The following is a 21363-nucleotide window of genomic DNA, read 5'->3' as shown; positions in this document are numbered from 1 at the left end:
ATAATAATCAGTTGTGGTTAACATCAAAACTGGATTTGTCTAACTTCATGTATTTGATCTGTTTTTAATTTTATTTCATCAGGCTACTCACCAGAATAGACGGCGCTGAGGAGAAGCAAAAGGACCAAACAGCGAAATGGTGACAGGAGCATCTTTTAAACTTTACCTCGACCTCCTGCTTGCGACCTCTACAGACCTGCTTACAACCTCTCTAGACTACCCTGCGTCCTCAATGTCTCTCAGAGAAGACTGGCTGCTTCAAACGTGTCAGGATATCCCCTTCTGTCCACTGCCTGTATTTATAGCCAACAAGTGGCAAACTGAAAGTTATCAAGACGCAGAGAGAGAGTCTTGGCATGTCTTAGTCCAACGATGGCAAAACGCCAAACTTGAATGTAACACCCTCACGCTTTGGCTTTGATGATGCCAAAAAGCTGACATTGAATATGATGCAGGTATCCAATTGAATGACAAAAGCTAAGCACATGAACAAACCCGAAATGTTGAAATACTACAACCTTCACTTAGACATTCACTCAGTTAATCCTTTATTAGATACAAACAACATTGAGGCAATAGTCAATATATTCAAAAATTAGAGGTTTTAGGAACCCTCTTGCTTTTTACAGTAATTACAACTAACACCTCCGTTTTGTGGTGATTCAAACGGGAAAAAGGCACCGACACACAAACACTTCATCGGCTCAATGAAAGAGATGATTCTGAGAGGATTGTGTAATACGCCACAATTTCCACCAAGCCAATCAAAGGGCTGTATCAAACTAGTCCCATAGTCGCTCCTCCAGTCCTCTCAGAGCCTAAGAACATAGCCATGGGGCTCCATTTGTTAAATTAGAAAAGGAGAGGGTTGACCAGAGTCTGCCCTCCATCCCTCCATCCCTCCATCCTTTCTCCCTCTCCCCCCTCAGCCTCCAGCTGAACACGGGAAGGGCACTTGAACTCCTATCAGCGCCACTCGCCACCTCCACCCTGGTGGTTGTGATGGTTGTGTCTCAGAGCTTGGAGAAAGGCACGGTCTTTATGCTCTTCTTCTCCATGGAGGCCTGGGCTGACTTCATCACGTCCTGGGTCTGCAGCATGCTCATGTTCCACGTGGCCTGAACACAGGAGGAGGAGGAGGAGGAGGAGGAGGAGAAGGAGGAGGAGGAGAAGGAGGAGGAGACTTAAAGGCTGAAAATTACTTTAAAACCTAAACGTTTTTTCACTTCAGCATGTCTAACTGCATCTAATTGCAATTGCATTTCTAATACTAAGCTACCGTTAAGTTAGTTAGCAATACTATTAACAGTAGAACAGGCGTGGAAAAAAAAGAAAAAAAAGTATATCTTTGCACTCGATCAAATTTCAGGACCCTCCTTTCATGACTTTTCCTAGATATGTGTGTTCTACCACCCAGTATCCTTACATTTTCAAAATCACACCAGGATAAGCTAGTATAAAGCTATTTTTAGCAGTGTTTCAACAACACCATGTGACTGGGGTCAGGTCCAGGGAGGGGGGGGTCTCACCATGTAGTCCAGCCCCTCTGCCACGCTGTGGTCTCTGGAGTACAGCAGGTTGACCTTGGTCCCCTGCACGGCCACGGGGCTGCGGCCCGCGATCTCCCCCGCCATCTCCATGGCCCCCGCCAGCATGGCCTCCTTGTCCACGAACACACGACTAGGGAGGGAGAGACAGGTTAGAACACATGACTAGGGAGGGAGAGAGACAGGTTAACACACGGCTGCACAGAGAGAGAGAAAGGTTAGACAGAGACAGAGACAGGTTAGACAGGGAGAGAGAGACAGGTTGGAACACACGACTGCACAGAGAGAGAGACAGGTTAGACAGAGAGAGAGACAGGTTAGACAGAGAGAGACAGGTTGGAACATGACTACACAGAGAGACAGGTTAGACAGAGAGAGAGACAGGTTGGAACATGACTACACAGAGAGAGAGACAGGTTAGACAAATACATTAAAATAACACACACACACACACACACACACACACACACACACACACACACACACACGCGCACACACGCGCGCACACACACACACACACACCTGACTAATCCGCTGCTCTTGGCCTCATCAGCGTACATCTTCCTGGCTGTCAGAGCCAGCTCATTCACCAGGCTGCAGTAGAAGATGACCATGTTGTTATTAAGGCTCTGGTCAGAACAGTTCGGTCCATATATATTTATACTCTGACAAAATCAGCATCTGGATATGCCACACCTGTCAGGTGGATGGATTATCTCGGCAAAGGAGAAGTGCTCACTAACACAGATTTTTTTAAAATTGAGAACACAATTTGAGAGAAATAGGTCTTTTGTGTACAGAAAGTCTTAGGTCTGTCAACTCGAGAAAAAATCGGAGCAAAAACAAAAGCGTTGCGTTTATATTTTTGGTTCAGTGTACTATTATAAACGATGTTCTAATGAACAAAGGTTAGATGTTTGTTCTTGCCTGCGGCTCCCGATGACTTTAGGAAGCCTCTGCAGGGTCCCCACGTCTGCTGCCAGGCCGATGTCCACCTCCTGAGAGAGAAGACTGGTCACATCACACAACTACAGGCAGACAGCGCAGGTTACATACAGGTTAGATACTGGTCCTTGTAGAGGTGGTGATAAAGAGGCGTGTTCAGGACGCACGTACCTTCACCTGGAACCAGGCATCCTCAGTACAGAGACGGATATCACAGGCTGTGATCAGATCCACCCCTGTCAGAACACACACGCGTGCACAGAGACACACACAGACACAGACACAAAAACACACACACACACACACCGAGAAACACATAGAGACGCACTATGATAAGTATCGTGCCAGGCCATAGTACAGGCAAGCTTTTGTGAGATTACTTGTGGTGACACACACACTCACACACACACACACACACACACACTCACACACTCACACACTCACACACACCTCCTCCAATACACGCTCCGTGCACCGCCACCACCACGGGCTTTGGACACTACGAGAAGGAGAGAGAGAAAGAGAGTTTAGGAGTTGAGGTGAACAAGACATTGGATCAGTGATGTCGGTAGCCTCATTTTTATCTTTGTGATTATTTGGAGGGAACACCAATATACTTATATATATACAATATACTTCTGCCTATGTCTGCATAGTGTGTACTACTCCTCTACACTAACCATAACAATAGTGTCAAAATGGAAGCAAAGTTTCATGTAATCACATCATTTCAATGTAATTTGACCTTGACTTTGACCTAATTGCATTTTCTTGAATTCTGGCAATCTCAAAAGTATCACCAAATGAATGGGCATCGCTAACTTAGTTGGATGACACCTTAAGTGTTTTTCTACTCTGTTTGGTTCCAAAATTAAGCATGTTTTAACATTAGACACGGTGGACTGGCGGCCATCTTGAATTTGACCTCTCCCGGGCCTCTGGGGTAAAATCTGACTTCCCTCCACATCTGAAAATAAACCTTATGGTATGTACTAACTATGGTAGAAATGTCATGCTTTCTTCAAAAAGTGCACAATTCTTGTGCTAAGCCGCTCCACTAATAACATCACCATAGCAACGGCAGATTGGCAGTATGAACTGTTTAAAACACCGGCCTACTTGTACCCTTCTACTTCTTCATTGTAATGTAAACCCCTAAAAGATGTTTCCTTTTTAAAATGTGTTTTATTATTATTATTATTATTATTAATCCTTTATTTAACCAGGGTAGTCATATTGAGACAGTAGCCTCTTTTTCAAATGAGGCCAAGAAAAGCAGCACTTAATTAAAAAGACACCACATACAGTATAAAAACATACAATATAAAATAACAACAAACAGGCAACAGAAACAGTGAGCAGATACAGCCTATAAAACCTATAACCTAAGCACATTTGCATGTATGATTCAACGTCTCTGTAACACACAGTTTAAAATCAGAGAGTGGAACGAACATGCTATGGTTTCAACTTCTTCTGAAGCACATTCCAAGTTGTTCTACCTTCTCGATGACAGAGAAGGTCTCCTGGTATCTGGCGATGACGCGTCGTACGTTCCAGGCGATCCTGGCCGCGTCGTCTCCCTCAGGCTGGAGAACATCGCTGGCCATGTCCATCAGGTCAATACCTACCCAAGGCAGACAGGACGGCTGATTTGTTTATAATAATAATAATTCATTATAGCATTTTTCCGGGGCTCAAAGACGCTGACAATATGGGAGAAACAGAAGACACAGAAACAACAAGCAACAGATAACATGAGCACATAGAACACAGAGTTAACGAACAGGCACAGGGAACAATTAACACAGCAATGACCAGGGGGGGAGGGGGGTGGCAGGGTTAGGGGAGATGGTTAGGGGTAGGGTGAGTCTCTGAGTGGTTCCAGAGGCGGGGTGCAGCTCGTGAAAAGGCACGGTCTCCGAAGCCTTTGAGTTTCGAGGGTGGGACAGTGAGGGGAACAGTGGATAAGGAATCGGAGGGTACGGGTAGGGCGATGGGGGAGAAGGAGGTCAGTCAGGTAAGGTTTATTTGTCAGGCAGCAGGCGAAATGTAAATGTTGCACCAGTTAGCTACATATCTAACTGACATCTGTGATATCCAGATAGTCTATAGACAGACGAGTTAGAATTGATCCTCTTATGTGTTATTCTGAGTCAGGCAACTCTGAGATTTGTGGTCACACAATGTTCGTAGTACCCAGACACACAGACACACAGACACACAGACACACACACACACTTACCGGCGGTGAACATCTTCCCAGCTCCTGAGACGACCACAACTCTACACTCCGAGTCTCCGGCGATCTGTGTGAAGCACTCCACCATCTCACTGACAGACAGACAGACAGACAGACAGACAGACGGACGGACAGACGGACAGACAGACAGACAGACGGACAGGGGGACGCAGGTAGACAGACAGACAGACAGGGGGGACGCAGGGAGACAGGAGAACAATAAAAATAAATTAGTCACAGGACAGTGATTGAGTCACATTGTTGTCATTGAAGAGCAGAAAAAACATGGACATTAATGACCAAAACTACATTTTAAGTGGGAAGTTAGTTACACAAACCAGGAAATGAAAAATGAGCACCACCACCCATAACTTCCATAACTTCACCTATGCACTACAAAGGTTCTCCAGCACACAGCTTTCTTTCATACCTGCTATACTAGAGCTGTGTGTTGATCTATTGTACTTCAAACAACATCTACACCACTGGGCAGGTCGCTTAGGATTCAAAGCTTATCTCAAATAGACTAATTCATACTCTCCACAGTGATCCTAGAGTTACAAAACTGTGTGTGTGTGTGTGTGTGTGTGTGTGTGTGAGAGTGTGTGTGTGAGTGTGTGCCCCAGGTGTTACCTCCAGAAGGCCTTGTTCATGGTGTTGTGTGTGTGAGTGTGAGTGTGAGTGTGAGTGTGAGTGTGAGTGTGTGTGTGTGTGTGTGTGTGTGTGTGTGTGTGTGTGTGTGTGTGAGTGTGAGTGTGAGTGTGAGTGTGAGTGTGAGTGTGAGTGTGAGTGTGAGTGTGAGTGTGAGTGTGAGTGTGAGTGTGTGCGTGCGTGCGTGCGTGTCACCTCCAGAAGGCCTTGTTCATGGCGTTGCGTTTCGCGGGGCGGTGCAGCTCCACGTGTGTGATGGCCGTGGCTGGGTGGGTGACAGACAGGCTGGTGAAGGGGGGGGTCGGCCCCCCACTAGACATGGCCCTCATAGCACTAAGACCAGGGAGCCACTGACCATCTGATCATCAGCCCACAGGGTTGGAGGAGAGAGGGAGCAAGAAAGAGAGAGAGAGAACTGATTGGTGCAGTTGACAGTGATAACGTTAGCCTCCTAGCATAACTGCCTAAGTCATATTTTGGCCAAATTGAGATATCTGCCTAACTCTACTCTCCTAACACTGCTGATTCACTGTGCGTTATTGCTTCTTTGACATCAGCCTATCAGAATGCTTGTTACATTCCAAAATCACTATCTGCCCACGTCATCTCTTTGACATGGGCATGTTTGACACTACATACAAAGATGGCCCGGCTGACCACAAATGAAGCATGACTTAGGCAATTATGCTATGAGGCTAACAATATTGTATCCACAGGGCTCTCAAGTCTCACGCATTTCAACCCGTTCACACGCCACACCTTGTATTTCTCACGCAGAGAAATTACCTGGGGCGCCCACCAAGTTGCACCGCTATTTTTTAAATAGAACAGGTAGAGAATCAAGTGAGTTCCCTCTGGTTCCCCTAGAGTTCAGAATGCCACGCACCAGCTAATCAAATAAAAATATATACTGTAGCTACCGAACAGCCAATCAGAAAATAATAGCATTGCTGTATCTGGGTAACATTTTTATATCCCCGCTACAACAAACAACGTTCTGATTCCAACGACACAGGCTGACTGGAGCTATTGATTCAGATGCTCGCTACACAGAAGAGGACAGATTATTTGGAATGGAATGGAATGGACTTTATTTGTCATTGCTACAGTACAGGTACCAAACAACGACATTTAGGAGGGGTGGCTCCCCTGGTGTTAGGAAAGGAAAAAAAAAAAAACATTTTAGAAAAAGCATAGATGCATAAAATCACAAGAAGGTAAGGAGCTGGTTTACATCAATAAAGGCTATGTACACAATCCACTGTACTATACTGCACAGATAGTCAACTAGGGTTGTCATATTGCACAAAGAGTGTTTTTTCACATTATTTTAAAGTGTCACAGTTTGCAGGCTTGAAAATGTACATGTTTGTGCCTCAGCACTAGCTGCCATACAATCCGTCCGGACTGTCCTGGGCCCAGAACTTAGGCCTTTTCTGTGTTCAGGGCCTTGACGGCCCTGTGGTAGAAGCAGTCCTTCAGTCTGTTTGTCTTAGCGGCCGGGGTCCTGTACCTCCTGTTCGAGGGCAGCTTGACAAAGTGTACGTGCCCAGGGTGGGTCGGGTCCCTGGAGATCTTGGAGGCCCTCCTGAGACAGCGTGTGTTGTACAGCTCCTCCAGAGAGGGGAGGGGGGCACCAATGATCTTCTGTGCTGTTCTCACGACTCTCTGTAGCGCGTTTCTCTCCGCTGTTGTGCAGCTGTGGAACCAGTTGGAGATGCCGAAGGTGAGGATGCTCTCCACTGCGCCGTGGTAGAAGGCCACCAGTATCTCCTGCTTGTTGTGTTGTTTCCTGAGGCATCTCAGGGTGTATAGCCGCTGTTGTGCCCTCTTGATGGTGCCTTTTGTGTTGTCCTTCCAGGCCAGGTCATCCCGCATGTTGTGTCCCAGGAATCGGAGGGTTGAGACTCTCTCCACGCTCTCTCCGTCGATGAGCAGGGGCTGGATCTCGGACTTTTTCCTCCTGAAGTCTACGATGAATTCCTGGGTCTTTGACTTGTTTAGCAGCAGGTTGTTAACCTTGCACAGCTTGCTCAGTTGCTCTACCTCATCCCTGTACGCCGCCTCGTCCCCCCCCGAGATACATCCCACCACGGTGGTGTCGTCTGCAAACTTTACGATGTAGTTGCTGGGGTGGACGGGGGTGAAGTCGTGGGTGTAGAGGTTGTAGAGGATGGGGCTTAGCACGCAGCCCTGGGGTGACCCAGTGCTGAGGCTGAGGGCTGTGGAGGTGTGGGGGCCCACCCGCACCCTCTGGGGGCGGTCGGTCAGGAAGTCCTTGATCCACGCACATATAGAGTGTGATAGACCCAGGTCTAGTAGTTTGGTCACTAGCCTGTCTGGAAGGATGGTGTTGAAGGCGGAGCTGAAGTCCACGAAGAGCAGTCTCGCGTAGCTGTTTCCCCTCTCCAGGTGGGATAGAGTGGCGTGGAGAGTCGTCGCTATGGCGTCCTCTGTGGACCTGTGGGCTCTGTAGGCGAACTGGTATGGATCCAGGTTGGGCGGGAGGCGTGTGAGTATGTGGGCCCGGACTAGTTTCTCGAAGCACTTCATGATGATTGGTGTGAGTGCCACCGGGCGGTAGTCGTTTAGGCAGCTCACCGTGCTTTTCTTCGGGACTGGGATGATAGTTGAGGTTTTCAGGCAGGGTGGGACGGTGGCCTGGGACAGGGACTGGTTAAAGATGTTGGTGAAAACCCCGGCCAGCTGGTCGGCGCAGACTCTTAGCACCCGTCCCAGGACGCCATCCGGCCCCGAGGCTTTCCTGGGGTCCACCGCCTTCAGTACGCGTCTCACCTCATGCTCTGTGAGGGTGAGGCTGCTGAGAGCTGGAGAGAGTGGTGTTTGTGTTGTGGTTACCTCCGTTCGCCCCTCGTCGAACCGGGCGTAGAAGGTGTTCAGCTTTCCCGCCTGTTGGCTCTGAAGTTTGTCATCTGCTGAACCCCCTGCCACATCCGCCTGGAGTCGTTGCTCAGGAGGCATTCCTCAATCTTCTCTCTGTGCTCTGTCTTGGCTGCTTTGATGCCGCGCTTTAGGTTGGCCCTGGTGGAGCTGTACAGCGGTGTGCGCTTCCCTGCGAAGAAGGCGTTGTCCCTCTCATTTATCAGTTTTTGGACCTTCCCAGTCATCCATGGCTTCGTGTTGGGGTAGACCCGGACCCGTTTGTCCACGGTGACTGAGTTGGTGCAGTTCACTATGTGGTTCAGAACCGACGACGTGTACTGTTCCAGGTCCTCATGCTCATATTCCTGCCATAGGGTGTCATTTAGGCAGATCTGCAGTGGAGCGGACCCTTCTGGCCAGGTTCTGACAGTCTTAGTGGTGGTGGGAGCACTTTTCCCCATTGTAGTGTATGCAGGAATCAGGAGGATTGACACATGGTCAGACATGCCTAGATGAGCTAGCGGACTAGCCTTGTAAGCACGTTTGATGTTGGTGTATACCTTATCCAGTGTTTTTTCTCCTCTCGTTGCACATTTTACATGCTGGTAGAACTTGGGTAGTACTGCCTTCAGGTCGACATGATTAAAGTCCCCCGCTATGATGTGAATAGCCTGTGGATCAGTACTTTGTTGGCTACTAATGACGTCATATACAGTAGTCGCGCCAATGCTACTTTGCTGTCTGAGCTAGGCGCTATATACACACATGTAATTAGCACCGCGTTAAACTCCCTAGGCAGGTATGTGGGTCGGCATTTAACAGTCAAGTATTCTAGGTCTGGGGAGCAGTGGCTACTTACAGTTTTCGTGTTTAAGCACCAGCTATCCTTCGTCGATATTATGATCCCACCTCCTCTTGACTTCCCGCTACGCTCCGTTCGGTCGGCGCGATGTAGCGTGCGGCCCTCTAAGCTAACGGTAGCGTCCACAATGTTGTCATTTAGCCAGGTTTCGGTCAGAATAATCACACAGCTATCCCCTACGATGCTGTTTTTGGCCACCTGTAGTCTCAGTTCATCCATCTTGTTCGTCAGGGATCTGACGTTAGAGAGGAAAATGCTTGGTAAAGCATTGATCATTCACATCTCGAAGTGGCTACAGACTGGTCAACGTGGGAGAAGACTATATCCTATGAGTACAGTAAGTCATCTCATCATTGATTTCCGTTGCTGGGGAATATATGTGTCCAGGCAGCTGGTATGTTAACTAACAGTTTGACCAGAGTATGTGAACTAGCCTAGCTAACCGGTTGAATCCCTGCCAGTGTTGGGCAGTAACGAGTTACTACAAAAGCACAGCCAATGTTTCCCATTAATTATCTAATGTAGACTGGCGGCCTAATTGGTCCCGCCACAGTTTCATAATTAATTTTAATTAATTTTGCCATTTAGCAGACGCTTTTAATCCAAAGCGATTTACAATTACGAATTACAGGGACATTCCCCCTGGAGTAACTGAGGGCTAAGTGCCTTACTCTAGGGCACACTAGTAGTGGTGTGGTTTCAGGCGGGATTTGAACTCACAACCTTCCGATCACAAGTCCAACTCACTATCCACTAGACCACCACTACCCCTTAATAATGAACCGAAAATACTTTTACACATCTCATAATTTCCGCGCGAGTTTCTCGTTACCACGCGCTGAGAGAGAGCCTGACTGACTGAGGTAACTGACTCACGATACTGTGAGCTGCTTTGAGATGCAGTAGCGGAGTAGCAGCCTATACTGGAACCAGAGGCAGGCAAACCACTTCTTCCACACGAAACACTGCATAATACTTTTATAACAATACCCATAATAATCATTTGGAATATATTTTGTTTTTCCTTTCCCACCCCTGGCACAACCTCTCCATTGTGAAAACCTTTGGCCTACTAGGCTATTTCCTTATATTTTATGCATAGTATTAATTATTGCATTTGTCTATTTCAAAGATGTCAGGGAAAAGGGGATTAAGTGGAGCAGCCACCTATAGGTGTTCCTTTAAGAAGGAGTGGTCAACTCGATGGCCATTCATCACAATGGGAACCACCAGGGGGCTATTCCACTAAAGGTGGATCAGTATAGCGGCGATATAAATAAATGCGGCGCTCAGGCAACTCGAGATTGGAATTCAAGCCTCAGGTGATTCCTCGAACGAGGATCAGCCTTGTGTGATGAGTGTTCACAGAAGACAGGCTTACAAATCTTCGATATGGGCGCGTGCAAGCAGACATAAAAAGCCCTGAAGTGTCGATCTGTCGAAATGAAGATACCCCACTCTGCAGGGGTACTACATTTGCGCAGCATTCCGAATTATTGATTTTTATGAAGACGGAAAAATAAGATGTAAAATAGTGCAATACTGCCGCAATTAACAAGGCGAGGGAAATGGTTTGGCAAGAAATTGCTGACCGATTAAATGCGTAGGTCATACCCCAGTTATTGTTATATGTTCATATTTTAATAAATTAATATTACTACTGTGGTGATATCCGCAGCAGGCTTCAAACCGTCATATCGCCACAATGGCCTAGTGGTATCGACCGCGGCCACAGGATTTATTCGTCATTTTATATCGGTGGTTCAAATCCCTCTTCAGACACACTTTTTACTGCATTTCGTTGTCTGAATCTAATCTAAAATCTCATCTAAAAAAGTATGTAGGCTATAAAATGATGGTGCAGGCTAATTTACAAGAACTGACACGATTACAATGGTGTTTGAAGCCTTTGCATGAAATCTTCGGTTAAATGTAAAAAAAAGAAAAAAAAGAATCACTTAGTCAAGTCTCGAACACGCAACCTTTGGAACTCCAGCCGGCTGCCTTAACCACTACGCCAGCCAGACCGCTGTGATGACAGCAATGCAAGTTGAGACAATTACTTCTTTTTTTTTACACTCTTTTCTTTATTGATCTATCGATCTATCTATCACACTTTCAAAATATCAAGTTATCTATCACACAATCAAACTATCTATCGATCGATCACACTTTCAAAATATCAAATTATCTATCTATCACACAGTCAACCTATCCATCTATCTATCTCGTGTGAAGTGGGAACTAATATTTCCTAAAAGAGGAACTGTCGTTCGGGATGTAGTTTCCGCCTGTGAGCCTTTTTTGACGCGCGTCTTACCATAGCCTGTGTTTTAGCCTGGTCGCGAGCAGGCTAATTATATCTGACTCAGAAGGAGCTCAACCAAGCAGCGAATTATTTGAGCCACATTGATGGCACCGAACGCAAGCTAACATTTTCGAGGCTTAAAACTTTATCGAGCTTTGTGGAATACCCCCCAGCTCCTTCTACTGGTGCTCAGTCTGCAGACAATAAAGCTCCTGTGCCCATCAAGGCGTGAGGGACATAAGCAGGCATGTGGAAGGCAAGGGACATCAAGCCAAAGAACGTCAAAATCTCACTCTGAACTCTGTTCAAAACTTGAGAGCCCTGTATCCACATGACATGTGTATTGTAGGCTTATATCATGTTGAATGAACACATAGATGTTAGCAGACGTGTGTTAAGGCCCTGGTGTAACAGCAACACCTAGTCCCCCACTAAGGTTATAGCTGCTGTGTTGTACCTTATACAACAGTTAGTTCCGACCAAGTAATTTGATTGGACAAGAGGCATTCCATGAGTTACGATATATAGTATAACAGCACTGGGACTTTTAACTATATGTAGCACTCCGCCGCCCCGCACAGGTGTTAAATTACCGTTAATTAGACTACATTGTTACTAAGAAGACATTAGCCAATCAGCGCGCAAAGCAAAACTCTCCGTTTTTAAATCCTACATTTTGGCCGCCATTGGCCAAAAGCTGTAATTTGGCTCTACAAGTGTTAATATATCATTTTATGAAGTTTTAATATGTTTTCAGGCGAGAAAGTAACCATATATATTCACAAAATGTATCCGGTTTATCAAAATAACCCGTTTATATATCTGATCTGACGGTTTTTTCCCCACTTCTGTGGGAAACTTCGCTAGTTGAACAGTCCCGTTGAGGAACTATTTTTTCTTGACGGAGCCAAAATAAATGATTAAATAAACAAACAAATCATAATCTGTTGTCACTTATTACTGTTAACTAATAAATTGCGCTGTAGAACTGTTGTATAAAAGCAATATCACACTCGAGGTCGTGTGGACCGAATCACAGCCGTGCTGATATTCAGTATAACACACTCCCTCTCGTGTGATATTGCTTAAGCAGAACACTGCTTGTGTGACCTTTCGCCTACTTAGGGTGCGTTCGTAAAATACGCTCTGGAAACCTGATCAGCACTCATGGAATGCCTCTCGTCCAATCAAATGAATCGGTCCCTTTATGACGTTGAAGCCAGTGTGCGCTCCTGCCCTCTCAGAGCGAGTTTATGAACGCAACTCGTAGCATTGACAAGCTTTATAGCTAGGAGGGAGACTACACAACACAGAGCACACCTTGTACAATCTACAATTAGCGACATCAAACCTCAGGTTTGCAGACAATGTTGACATTAAGAACATTTTTCATCCACAATAATGTTTTCATCCACTGTTAGTCTAACGTTAGCAAACAAAGTTGTGTTATCCTGTTGATGTTAGACCACTACCAGTTAGCTTTATAGCTTTGATGAGACTTTAACCTGGCTAAATAAAGGTTAAATTAAAACAAATAAACATTTATATGGTTGGAGTTAATAGTGGGGATAGATCATCTACTACGCGCTGAACACAAACATTGTCATTGTGTTTAGTTAGACACATTAGTTAGACTTGGCCACATGCAGACAGCGTTATGTATGAACGATATTTAATATATCCGATATTTAAGTCGCCACTTACATTTCGGGAAAGCTGATCTGCATATGAATGATAACATTTCTCTTACCAAGCTACTGAGGCTTAGAGACGAGACAACCAACTGAATGAACAACAACTAAATGCAGGAGGAATTCTTGGAGTTCCAGTAGATCATCTTCTTCTTCTTCTACTTCTTCGTCTTCTTCTTCTTCGGGGTTTAACGGCAGCTTGCATCCTTGGTGTTACTCTACTGCCATCTGCTGGAGTTAGTTAACTCCTACAGTGTCTACTTCCGCCACACTCCAGTAGAGAACAGCCGTGCCTTTTTTTTTTTTACCAACAAGAGCTGCGTCCTTTTTACAATGCGAAACTGCTATTTACACACAACGACCACTAGTTGGCCGCTTGTAAATTACCCTGCTTCATACACAGAAAACCTGCAAAATAGCTTTATACTAGCTTATCCTGATGTGATTTTGAAAATGTAAGGGTACTGGTTGGTAGAACGCACATATCGGGGAAAAGTCATGAAAGGAGGGTCCTGAAATTTGTCCGAGTGCAAAGATATTTGGGGTTTTCACCAACATCTTCAACCAGTCCCTGTCCCAGGCCACCATCCCACCCTGCCTGAAAACCTCAACTATCATCCCAGTCCCGAAGAAAAGCACGGTGAGCTGCCTAAACGACTACCGCCCGGTGGCACTCACACCAATCATCATGAAGTGCTTCGAGAAACTAGTCCGGGCCCACATACTCACACGCCTCCCGCCCAACCTGGATCCATACCAGTTCGCCTACAGAGCCCACAGGTCCACAGAGGACGCCATCGCGACGACTCTCCACGCCACTCTATCCCACCTGGAGAGGGGAAACAGCTACGCGAGACTGCTCTTCGTGGACTTCAGCTCCGCCTTCAACACCATCCTTCCAGACAGGCTAGTGACCAAACTACTAGACCTGGGTCTACCACACTCTATATGTGCGTGGATCAAGGACTTCCTGACCGACCGCCCCCAGAGGGTGCGGGTGGGCGTGGGCCCCCACACCTCCACAGCCCTCAGACTCAGCACTGGGTCCCCCCAGAGCTGCGTGCTAAGCCCCATCCTCTACAACCTCTACACCTACGACTTCACCCCCGTCCACCCCAGCAACTCCATCGTCAAGTTTGCAGACGACACCACCGTGGTGGGATGCATCTCGGGGGGGGACGAGGCGGTGTACAGGGATGAAGTAGAGCAACTGAGTAAGCTGTGCAAGGTTAACAACCTGCTGCTGAACAAGTCAAAGACCCAGGAAATCATCGTAGACTTCAGGAGGAAAAAGTCCGAGATCCAGCCCCTGCTCATCGACGGAGAGAGCGTGGAGAGAGTCTCGACCCTCCGATTCCTGGGGATGCACATGCGGGATGACCTGACCTGGAAGGACAACACAAAAGCCAACATCAAGAGGGCACAACAGCGGCTATACACCCTGAGAGTCCTCAGGAAGGAACACAGCAAGCAGAAGATACTGGTGACCTTCTACCGCGGCGCAGTGGAGAGCATCCTCACCTACGGCATCTGCAACTGGTTCTCCAGCTGCACAACAGCGGAGAGAAATGCGCTACAGAGAGTCGTGAGAACAGCACAGAAGATCACCGGCGCCCCCCTCCCCTCTCTGGAAGAGCTGTACAACACACGCTGTCTCAGGAAGGCCTCCAAGATCTCCAGGGACCCGACCCACCCTGGGTACGAACACTTTACCAGGCTGCCCTCGAAAAGGCGGTTCAGGACCCTGGCCGCAAGGACAAACAGACTGAAGAACAGCTTCTACCACAGGGCCGTCCAGGCCCTGAACACAGCAAAGACCTAAGTTCTGGGCCCTGGACAGTCTGGACGGACTGATGGCAGCTGCTGGACTGAAAAAAAAATCAGGTGTAGTGCTGAGGCACAAACATGTACATTTCAAGCCTGCAAACTGCGACACTTTAAATAAATGTGGAATAATACTATTGTGCAATATGACAACCCTAGTCGTCTGTCTGTATAGTATAGTACAGTGGATAGTGTACATAGCCTTTATTTATGTAAACCAGCTCCTTCCCTTCTTGTGATTTTTTTTTTTTTCTAAAAGTGATTTTTTCCCCCTTCCTAACACCAGGGGAGCCACCCCTCCTAAATTTCGTTGTTTGGTACCTGTACTGTAGCAATGACAATAAAGTCCATTCATTCATTCATTCATTCATTCATAACTTTTTTTTTTACTCACGGCTGATTAAGTGTTATAGTCCAGATATAGCCCCGGTCTCCTCTGATAGACTAATACCTTAAAGGTAAATAATACATATGAAATCATTTCATGTAGGCTACTGCATTTCCTTAATATTTACAATTTAGATTCCAAGTGAATGAATGATCTTTATGAAGAGAACAGATCAAACACATTATAACAAATGCATTTCTATTCTTTATTGTTACAGAAGTGTACAGAACACCAAAGTAGGGTACATCGGAAAAAGAGTATTTACAAGGTGAAAACCTATATCAACAGGCTACGGAGGCTTTACAAAGATCAATTTCCTATAGTTTAAACTTTACATGCATTTCGGTCAAATTGTAAATTAAAAACATAAAAATAAAATCTTACAAGCATGTGCAAAGCTTCCATTGTACAAATGCAACATTCAGTTAAAATAGTTTTTGTATTATCATAAATATTTCGACTACACTTTTATAGTACATAGAATTTGCATGCTTGGCAGTAATAGACAAAACAACATTCGTTGTCGTTCTATAAAACTAATCAGTTCAAAGCATGTTTATGTAAATATAAATAATTCTCCTGTAAGCAAAATAGCCACACAATAGAAAGCTAAACATTTGTAAAATATTTGTTTTAAGTAACAGATAACTCACAGCGGCTTCTAGGTCTTTGAGACAGTAGATTTGCAGCATATCAAAGTAGTTGAGCGTACACCTTGTATATCGGCTATACATCTATGCTTTGCAATGTGGATGGTAGTCAATTTCACTTATACACTTATTATAACCCAAGCAATGAAAACATATTCAGCATAATTTTTTACATGTCATTCAGAATTTTCAAGTTGCAGAAAAGCAGTTGAAATTCAAAAACATTCTTTCATGATACAGTAGAAGTATTTCACTCCTGTGAAGCATTGCACATTTTCCCTTAACATGTTTAAATAAACAGATAATCTGAAGAAGAAGAAGAATAAGTTAATAACTTTGGTATGTCTTTTTGTTAAATGTAAAAGTTGTTGACCTCAGTAACGAGTGGCCGCTTTGTGATGTTATCCATAAATATTAGTGCAATAGAAGCCAACGTTCCTTTGTTATAGCAAAAGTCTCACATCGTGTCCCCTCCCTCCTACGGTATTGCTGCATTTCTGGAGATCTGAATAATTTACATTCTTTATACTCTGAGTAGGGGCAGAATGCGGAGTCTTGGATTCCCAGGTGAGAGAGGAGAGCTCTTTGTGACCATTGTAATGAAAGCAGCACCCCCAGACAGGAGCAGAGGCTAAGTCTGGGACAGGACAGGGGGTTGTGTTGAGCAGGAGGGGAGCAGGGGGGGGGGGGGGGTCAAGGGTCAAAGCCACTCCTGTCAGAGACTGGAGCCAGACACGCTGGAGTCTGGGAGGAAGGTGGTGATAGCCCGGTTGCCCTGCGCCCGTCTGATCATATCCCGGATCTCTCCGTTCAGCTCCATCAGCTTGACGCAGATCTCTGACAGGTCCTGCTTGGAGCCCACCAGAGCGAAGGTCCCCGTCTGCCCCAGTGTCTGGTGCCTGAAGTAGATGTTCAGTAAGGTTTGGACCTCGTCCTCGGAACTGCTCCCGAAGATGTCACTGGGCCACATTCTCCTGTCACAGAAAAGACACAGTTATCATCTAGCCTATTTTCGTATATCGTTAGCCTCGTAGCATAACTGCCTAAGTCATGCTTCACTTGTTGGTCAGCCAAGCCATCTTTGTATGTAGTGTCAAACATGCCTGATGTCAAAGAGATGACTTGGGCAGATAGTGATTTTGGAATGTAACGAGCATTCTGATAGGCTGATGGCATAGAGGCAATAATGCACAGTGAATCAGCAGTGTTAGGAGAGTAGAGTTATATCTCAGATATCTCAATTTGGCCAGAATATGACTCAGGCAATTATGCTATGAGGCTAACGATGTGAATCATTCAGATGAAAGTGCAATATTGGAATTACTACTTAAAAAAATAACAATTAAAGAACAGTAGGGTTTTACCTGCATTCGCGAATGTAGAGGATAGCTGCGATGAACTCGTGGTTTTTCAGGCCCTCCAGGATAGCTTGCACAGCAGCTTCAGAGGAGCTGAAGGTGGGCTCGGAGGAGGAGGTGAAGGGGGGCTTGGAGGGGCTGAAGGGGGGCTCTGAGGAGGTGAAGTTAGGCTCGGAGGAGGTGGAGGTGGGCGGAGAGGAGGTGGAGGTGGGCGGAGAGGAGGTGGAGGTGGGCTCAGAGGAGGAGGAGCTCTCTCTCTGGGCAGCGTGGTCACTGGTCACCGAGGCGGCTGCGGACCGAAGGCTCTGCTTGAGGTTGTTCAGCTCTCTGGACATGTTGAACAGCTGACGGAGGAGGGAAGAGACACACACACACACACACACACACAGACACAGACACACAGACACACAGACACACAGACACACAGACACACAGACACACAGACAGACACACACACACACACACACACCCACACACACAGACACAGACACAGACACAGACACAGACACAGACACAGACACAGACACAGACACAGACACACACACACACACACACACACACAGTACATTCATGTGAAATGTAGTAATCACATACATGTTTTTGTTCTGATAAACTAAATAATGTTTAGACACGATGACTGCCAATGGCTAGATTACTCTCAGCTAGATCACTCTTCCTGCTACGACTGGTGGATTGACGATTCACTTAGTCGCTTAGTCAAATGTATCGATTGTAAATCGCTTTGGAATAAGGTGTCTGCTAAATGCCAACAATGTAAAATGTAAATGTAACAGTAAAAAACAAACCCACTCACCCCAGGGACGGAGCTGATAGCGTGGACCTGGCCAATGAGCTTACAGTAGGACTGGAAAAGCAGCAGCAGCTGAAAGTGGAGCTTGTAGAGGCGCTGGCAGAGCTCAAGTTGCTGGACAGAAAAACAACAAAAAGTCTGTCAGCACAAAACCTTTTGGTGAAGCAGCGTATTTCCCCCCATTAAAGTTACAATTAGTCTACTGGAAGCCCCCATAGGGCCCCATAGTAAACCTTATGAACTTTTATGATTTAAATGTTATCTATAGGCCTAGTGGATGAAATTCAACTTGGTTGCTAAGAAAGAGTTGCATGTTGGGCAATTTGAGTAGTAATTTGCATTATGCAAACAAGAGACCTAACTAACCACCTGCACTGAAATGGGCATTATAACCAGGAAATAGAAGTCATTTTTAACTTACTGCCAAAGATTCCATTTGCTACAAAGCAAGCATGTCACAAGATAAGAAAGAGGTGAGAGGTGAGGAGAGGAAAGCAGAAAGAATCAATGGAGTTGGCATGCATCCATTAGCAGTCGCATAGGCGAGGAAGAGTATTAGCCCAAGTCATAAAATGCCTTCATTTTACTGACGCATGCAAGGACCGAGAAAAGAGAAAGGATCTAACTGCTGTGTGAACAACAACTCAAAGTGTGTCTGGGTGGTCCAGCCAGTCTTTTTAAAGCCAAGCAGATAAGCAGTTTTGTCTTTTCACTTTCATCAATGTACTGTTACTCTGCTGGGAGTATCATGGCAGTTTGACAGTTGACACGTTTAAAAAGCCACGACAGTTTGGATGTTTTTAGTACGAAACTATGTTTTTAGTTCAGTGAGATAAATAGTGTTAAGCTTAAAAATATTTCCAAATTACAGGAGAACTGTACAGCTCCTCTGCCCAGCAGAGTTCAATATGGTTACAACAACGCACATTGGGATGAATGAATCAGTGTGATGTGAACAACTGAAGGTTGCCCAGAAGCAAGCGCTAAACTCGAGGTTCTGATATTGAGAGAAAATGAAGGTATTTCACTCACAAGGCTACCACAGAGTGATCGACAGGAAGTAAACATGAAAGATCAATTGAAATGGAATCGGTAGTACCAGTTTGTCAGTGATGTTAGAACAGTATTCAGATAAATAACAACATAATGTTTCTATAATGAAAAGAGAGACAAGAACAATGTCTTAAAGAATCCATAATTATCAAATATAATAATTTCCAGAAATATCAAAATTAGGATTACTAGATTCAACATATACTATAGGTGCAATCGTTGAGAGCAGATCTGCTCTTTAGCCACAGAAAAGGTTAGTAGTCTAGTCAGTATTATTTATATAACCATTCCCTTGATATGATTTTGCCGTAGTCTACCAACATGTTTAGTGTTTTATCAACTCATAATACGAGACTGTCAGTAATTCTCCAGAAGGTTAGTGGACGAACCAGGGAAGGGAACACAGAGCAGAGTTTGTACCTTTTCCTCATTTTCTCCAGGCTGGCAACTTATCACCGCACCGCTGGGGCTTCTGGAAAATGTGGCTTTGCAGTTGCTTAACCACTGTGGAAAAGGGAAGGATGGTTAGGTTTTGTAAAGTTATCCTGAAATAACTATCCTGAAATATCCTGAAATAGTCATCTGCTGTCACTTTATGTGGTATCTAGTCAGCAACATGAATCATAAGTGTATTATTTGTTTGTCTGTTGAGAAACTTTTCATATAGACAGGCATAATAATACAGTACAGACAACACAAAGGCAGTGACATCATGAGACTAAACACAATTTCTTACAGACACGGCTGCTTCCTTCCTGTTGTTGTATGTGTCAAGGTACTCTTGAAGTTCCAACACGCTGAATTTCATCTTTTCAAGGAGCCCATACGATATGATCTGTGAAAGGAAGGAAATGTAATTTTATATTTTTGTTTTCAAAAAGATTATTATTATTACTATTACTATTATTATTATTACTATTATCATGGTTATTGTCATTATTAACAATAACAGTAATAATAATAATAATAATTGATTTGATTTCAAAGTGCCTTTCTCAAACTCAAGGACACAAAAAGAGAAGCAAGACAATAAACAAAGGAGATTATCATCCTACAGAACGCAATTAACATCATAACATATAAAAAATGACGAGCTACTCACAGTGTCTGCATCCACAAACAGTGTAGGACACTCTGAGCACGACATCAACATCTGAGACGACCTCAAAAACTTTGATCCTATCCCTCTCAGTCCGTCACCGAGGTAGTCAGCAGCCTCACAGGTCAAGGAGCAGAACTTGCTCTGAATACTCTGCAGAAAGCAGACAAATAAATTGTCCCGAATCTAACTGAGATGTTTGTCAAAGTTAATCACAAACTTAAGGCCTTGCTTTTACACCAGGGCTCTCTCTACAGGGCTTCCTTGTCAGCTTTGGGCGATGAACTGAATATAACCAGGTTAATGAATCGTCGGGTGAAAAAGTAATGCAGTACACAGTACCATTGTCCCAATTAATGAAAATTCCTTCATGTAAGAAGAACCCCCCCCCCCCTAGGCTTAATCATCCATCTACTAATCCAGTTAGTAAATGTGTCACGTTCTAATGCTTTGGTCCTCACGTCGGCAACCAATCAAAATGTTCAGACTTTTCTTGAGGATCACAACACAAACTCGCTAGTCAAGCCCAAAATACTGCAACAATGCAATGGATTGGGTGAGTAATCCCGACTGCTACCTAGTTAACTAGAACACTACTTTACATTGTTAGCAGGCTCACAAAACAAGCTGTGTTAGCTGACTAGCGATCTGTCGTTGATTTTCAACAACGTGGAAATGTATTCACATTTTTCGAAAGAAAAGTCAGATCATTACATCGGATCCCGACATGAGGACCAAAGCATTAGAACGTGTCACATATTCCCAACTGCCGTTTACCTGGAAGAGTGAGGAGAAGACGTGGAAGGTGTATACGGCACAGGAGCCGTCTGAGTCTGACACCAGCTGGCTGAGGTGGCGTCTCCAGGCCTCCTCCGCGTCGTCACACACGGCCGGCTGGAACGCCGCAAGGATGGCGGAGAAGAAGGGCGACGGCGGAGGGGAAGACCGAGACTCCAGCAGCTCATCGCTCTCCTCTTCACAAAGACTGTTGGTGGACCAGAATTTCACACCCGTTTAAAAAGTTGGCAGTCTGCAGTTTGATTGATTGATT

At 45.3% G+C, this 21363-nt stretch overlaps 3 protein-coding genes across 5 annotated transcripts in view; all 3 read right to left on the bottom strand.

Annotated features, from left to right (window-relative positions):
- Positions 1–275, bottom strand: part of prss16 (serine protease 16) — a 12191-nt gene extending 11916 nt beyond the window's left edge. The window contains exon 1 of the mRNA XM_080535565.1: positions 92–275. Coding sequence (XP_080391691.1) covers positions 92–152 — 61 coding nt within the window. The 5' untranslated portion in view covers positions 153–275. The remainder of the gene's footprint in view (positions 1–91) is intronic.
- Positions 276–535: 260 nt separating this feature from the next.
- On the bottom strand, positions 536–13301 carry ech1 (enoyl CoA hydratase 1, peroxisomal). 3 transcript variants are annotated; one of them, XM_080550475.1, is made up of 10 exons: positions 13189–13301; positions 5581–5743; positions 4738–4826; positions 3995–4119; positions 2943–2991; positions 2664–2728; positions 2475–2545; positions 2070–2141; positions 1530–1680; positions 536–1118 (listed from the first exon to the last, which is right to left on the bottom strand). In XM_080550475.1, the coding sequence occupies exons 2-10, from the start codon at positions 5712–5714 to the stop codon at positions 1014–1016; spliced, it is 861 nt and encodes a 286-aa protein (XP_080406601.1). In that variant the 5' UTR covers positions 5715–5743; positions 13189–13301; the 3' UTR covers positions 536–1013. The 3 variants fall into 3 exon arrangements, with proteins under 3 accessions (XP_080406601.1, XP_080406600.1, XP_080406602.1); XM_080550474.1 differs by having other exon boundaries at positions 13143–13285; XM_080550476.1 differs by lacking the exons at positions 5581–5743; positions 13189–13301 and adding an exon at positions 5368–5383.
- A 2286-nt stretch (positions 13302–15587) lies between these two features.
- frya (furry homolog a) overlaps positions 15588–21363 on the bottom strand; it is a gene marked incomplete at its 5' end in the record, with an annotated part of 103480 nt that continues 97704 nt past the window's right edge. Inside the window, 7 exons of the mRNA XM_080531586.1 lie at positions 15588–16965; positions 17356–17693; positions 18164–18274; positions 19634–19717; positions 19950–20048; positions 20316–20465; positions 21090–21297. Of these exons, the coding sequence (XP_080387712.1) occupies positions 16707–16965; positions 17356–17693; positions 18164–18274; positions 19634–19717; positions 19950–20048; positions 20316–20465; positions 21090–21297 (1249 nt within the window). The 3' untranslated portion in view covers positions 15588–16706. The remainder of the gene's footprint in view (positions 16966–17355; positions 17694–18163; positions 18275–19633; positions 19718–19949; positions 20049–20315; positions 20466–21089; positions 21298–21363) is intronic.

The sequence above is a fragment of the Nansenia antarctica genome, assembly GCF_963989245.1.
Source record: "Nansenia antarctica genome assembly, chromosome: 1".
Taxonomy (NCBI): domain Eukaryota; kingdom Metazoa; phylum Chordata; class Actinopteri; order Argentiniformes; family Microstomatidae; genus Nansenia; species Nansenia antarctica.
Note: the sequence above shows the minus strand (reverse complement) of the source record. Positions and strands in the feature narration are given on the sequence as shown.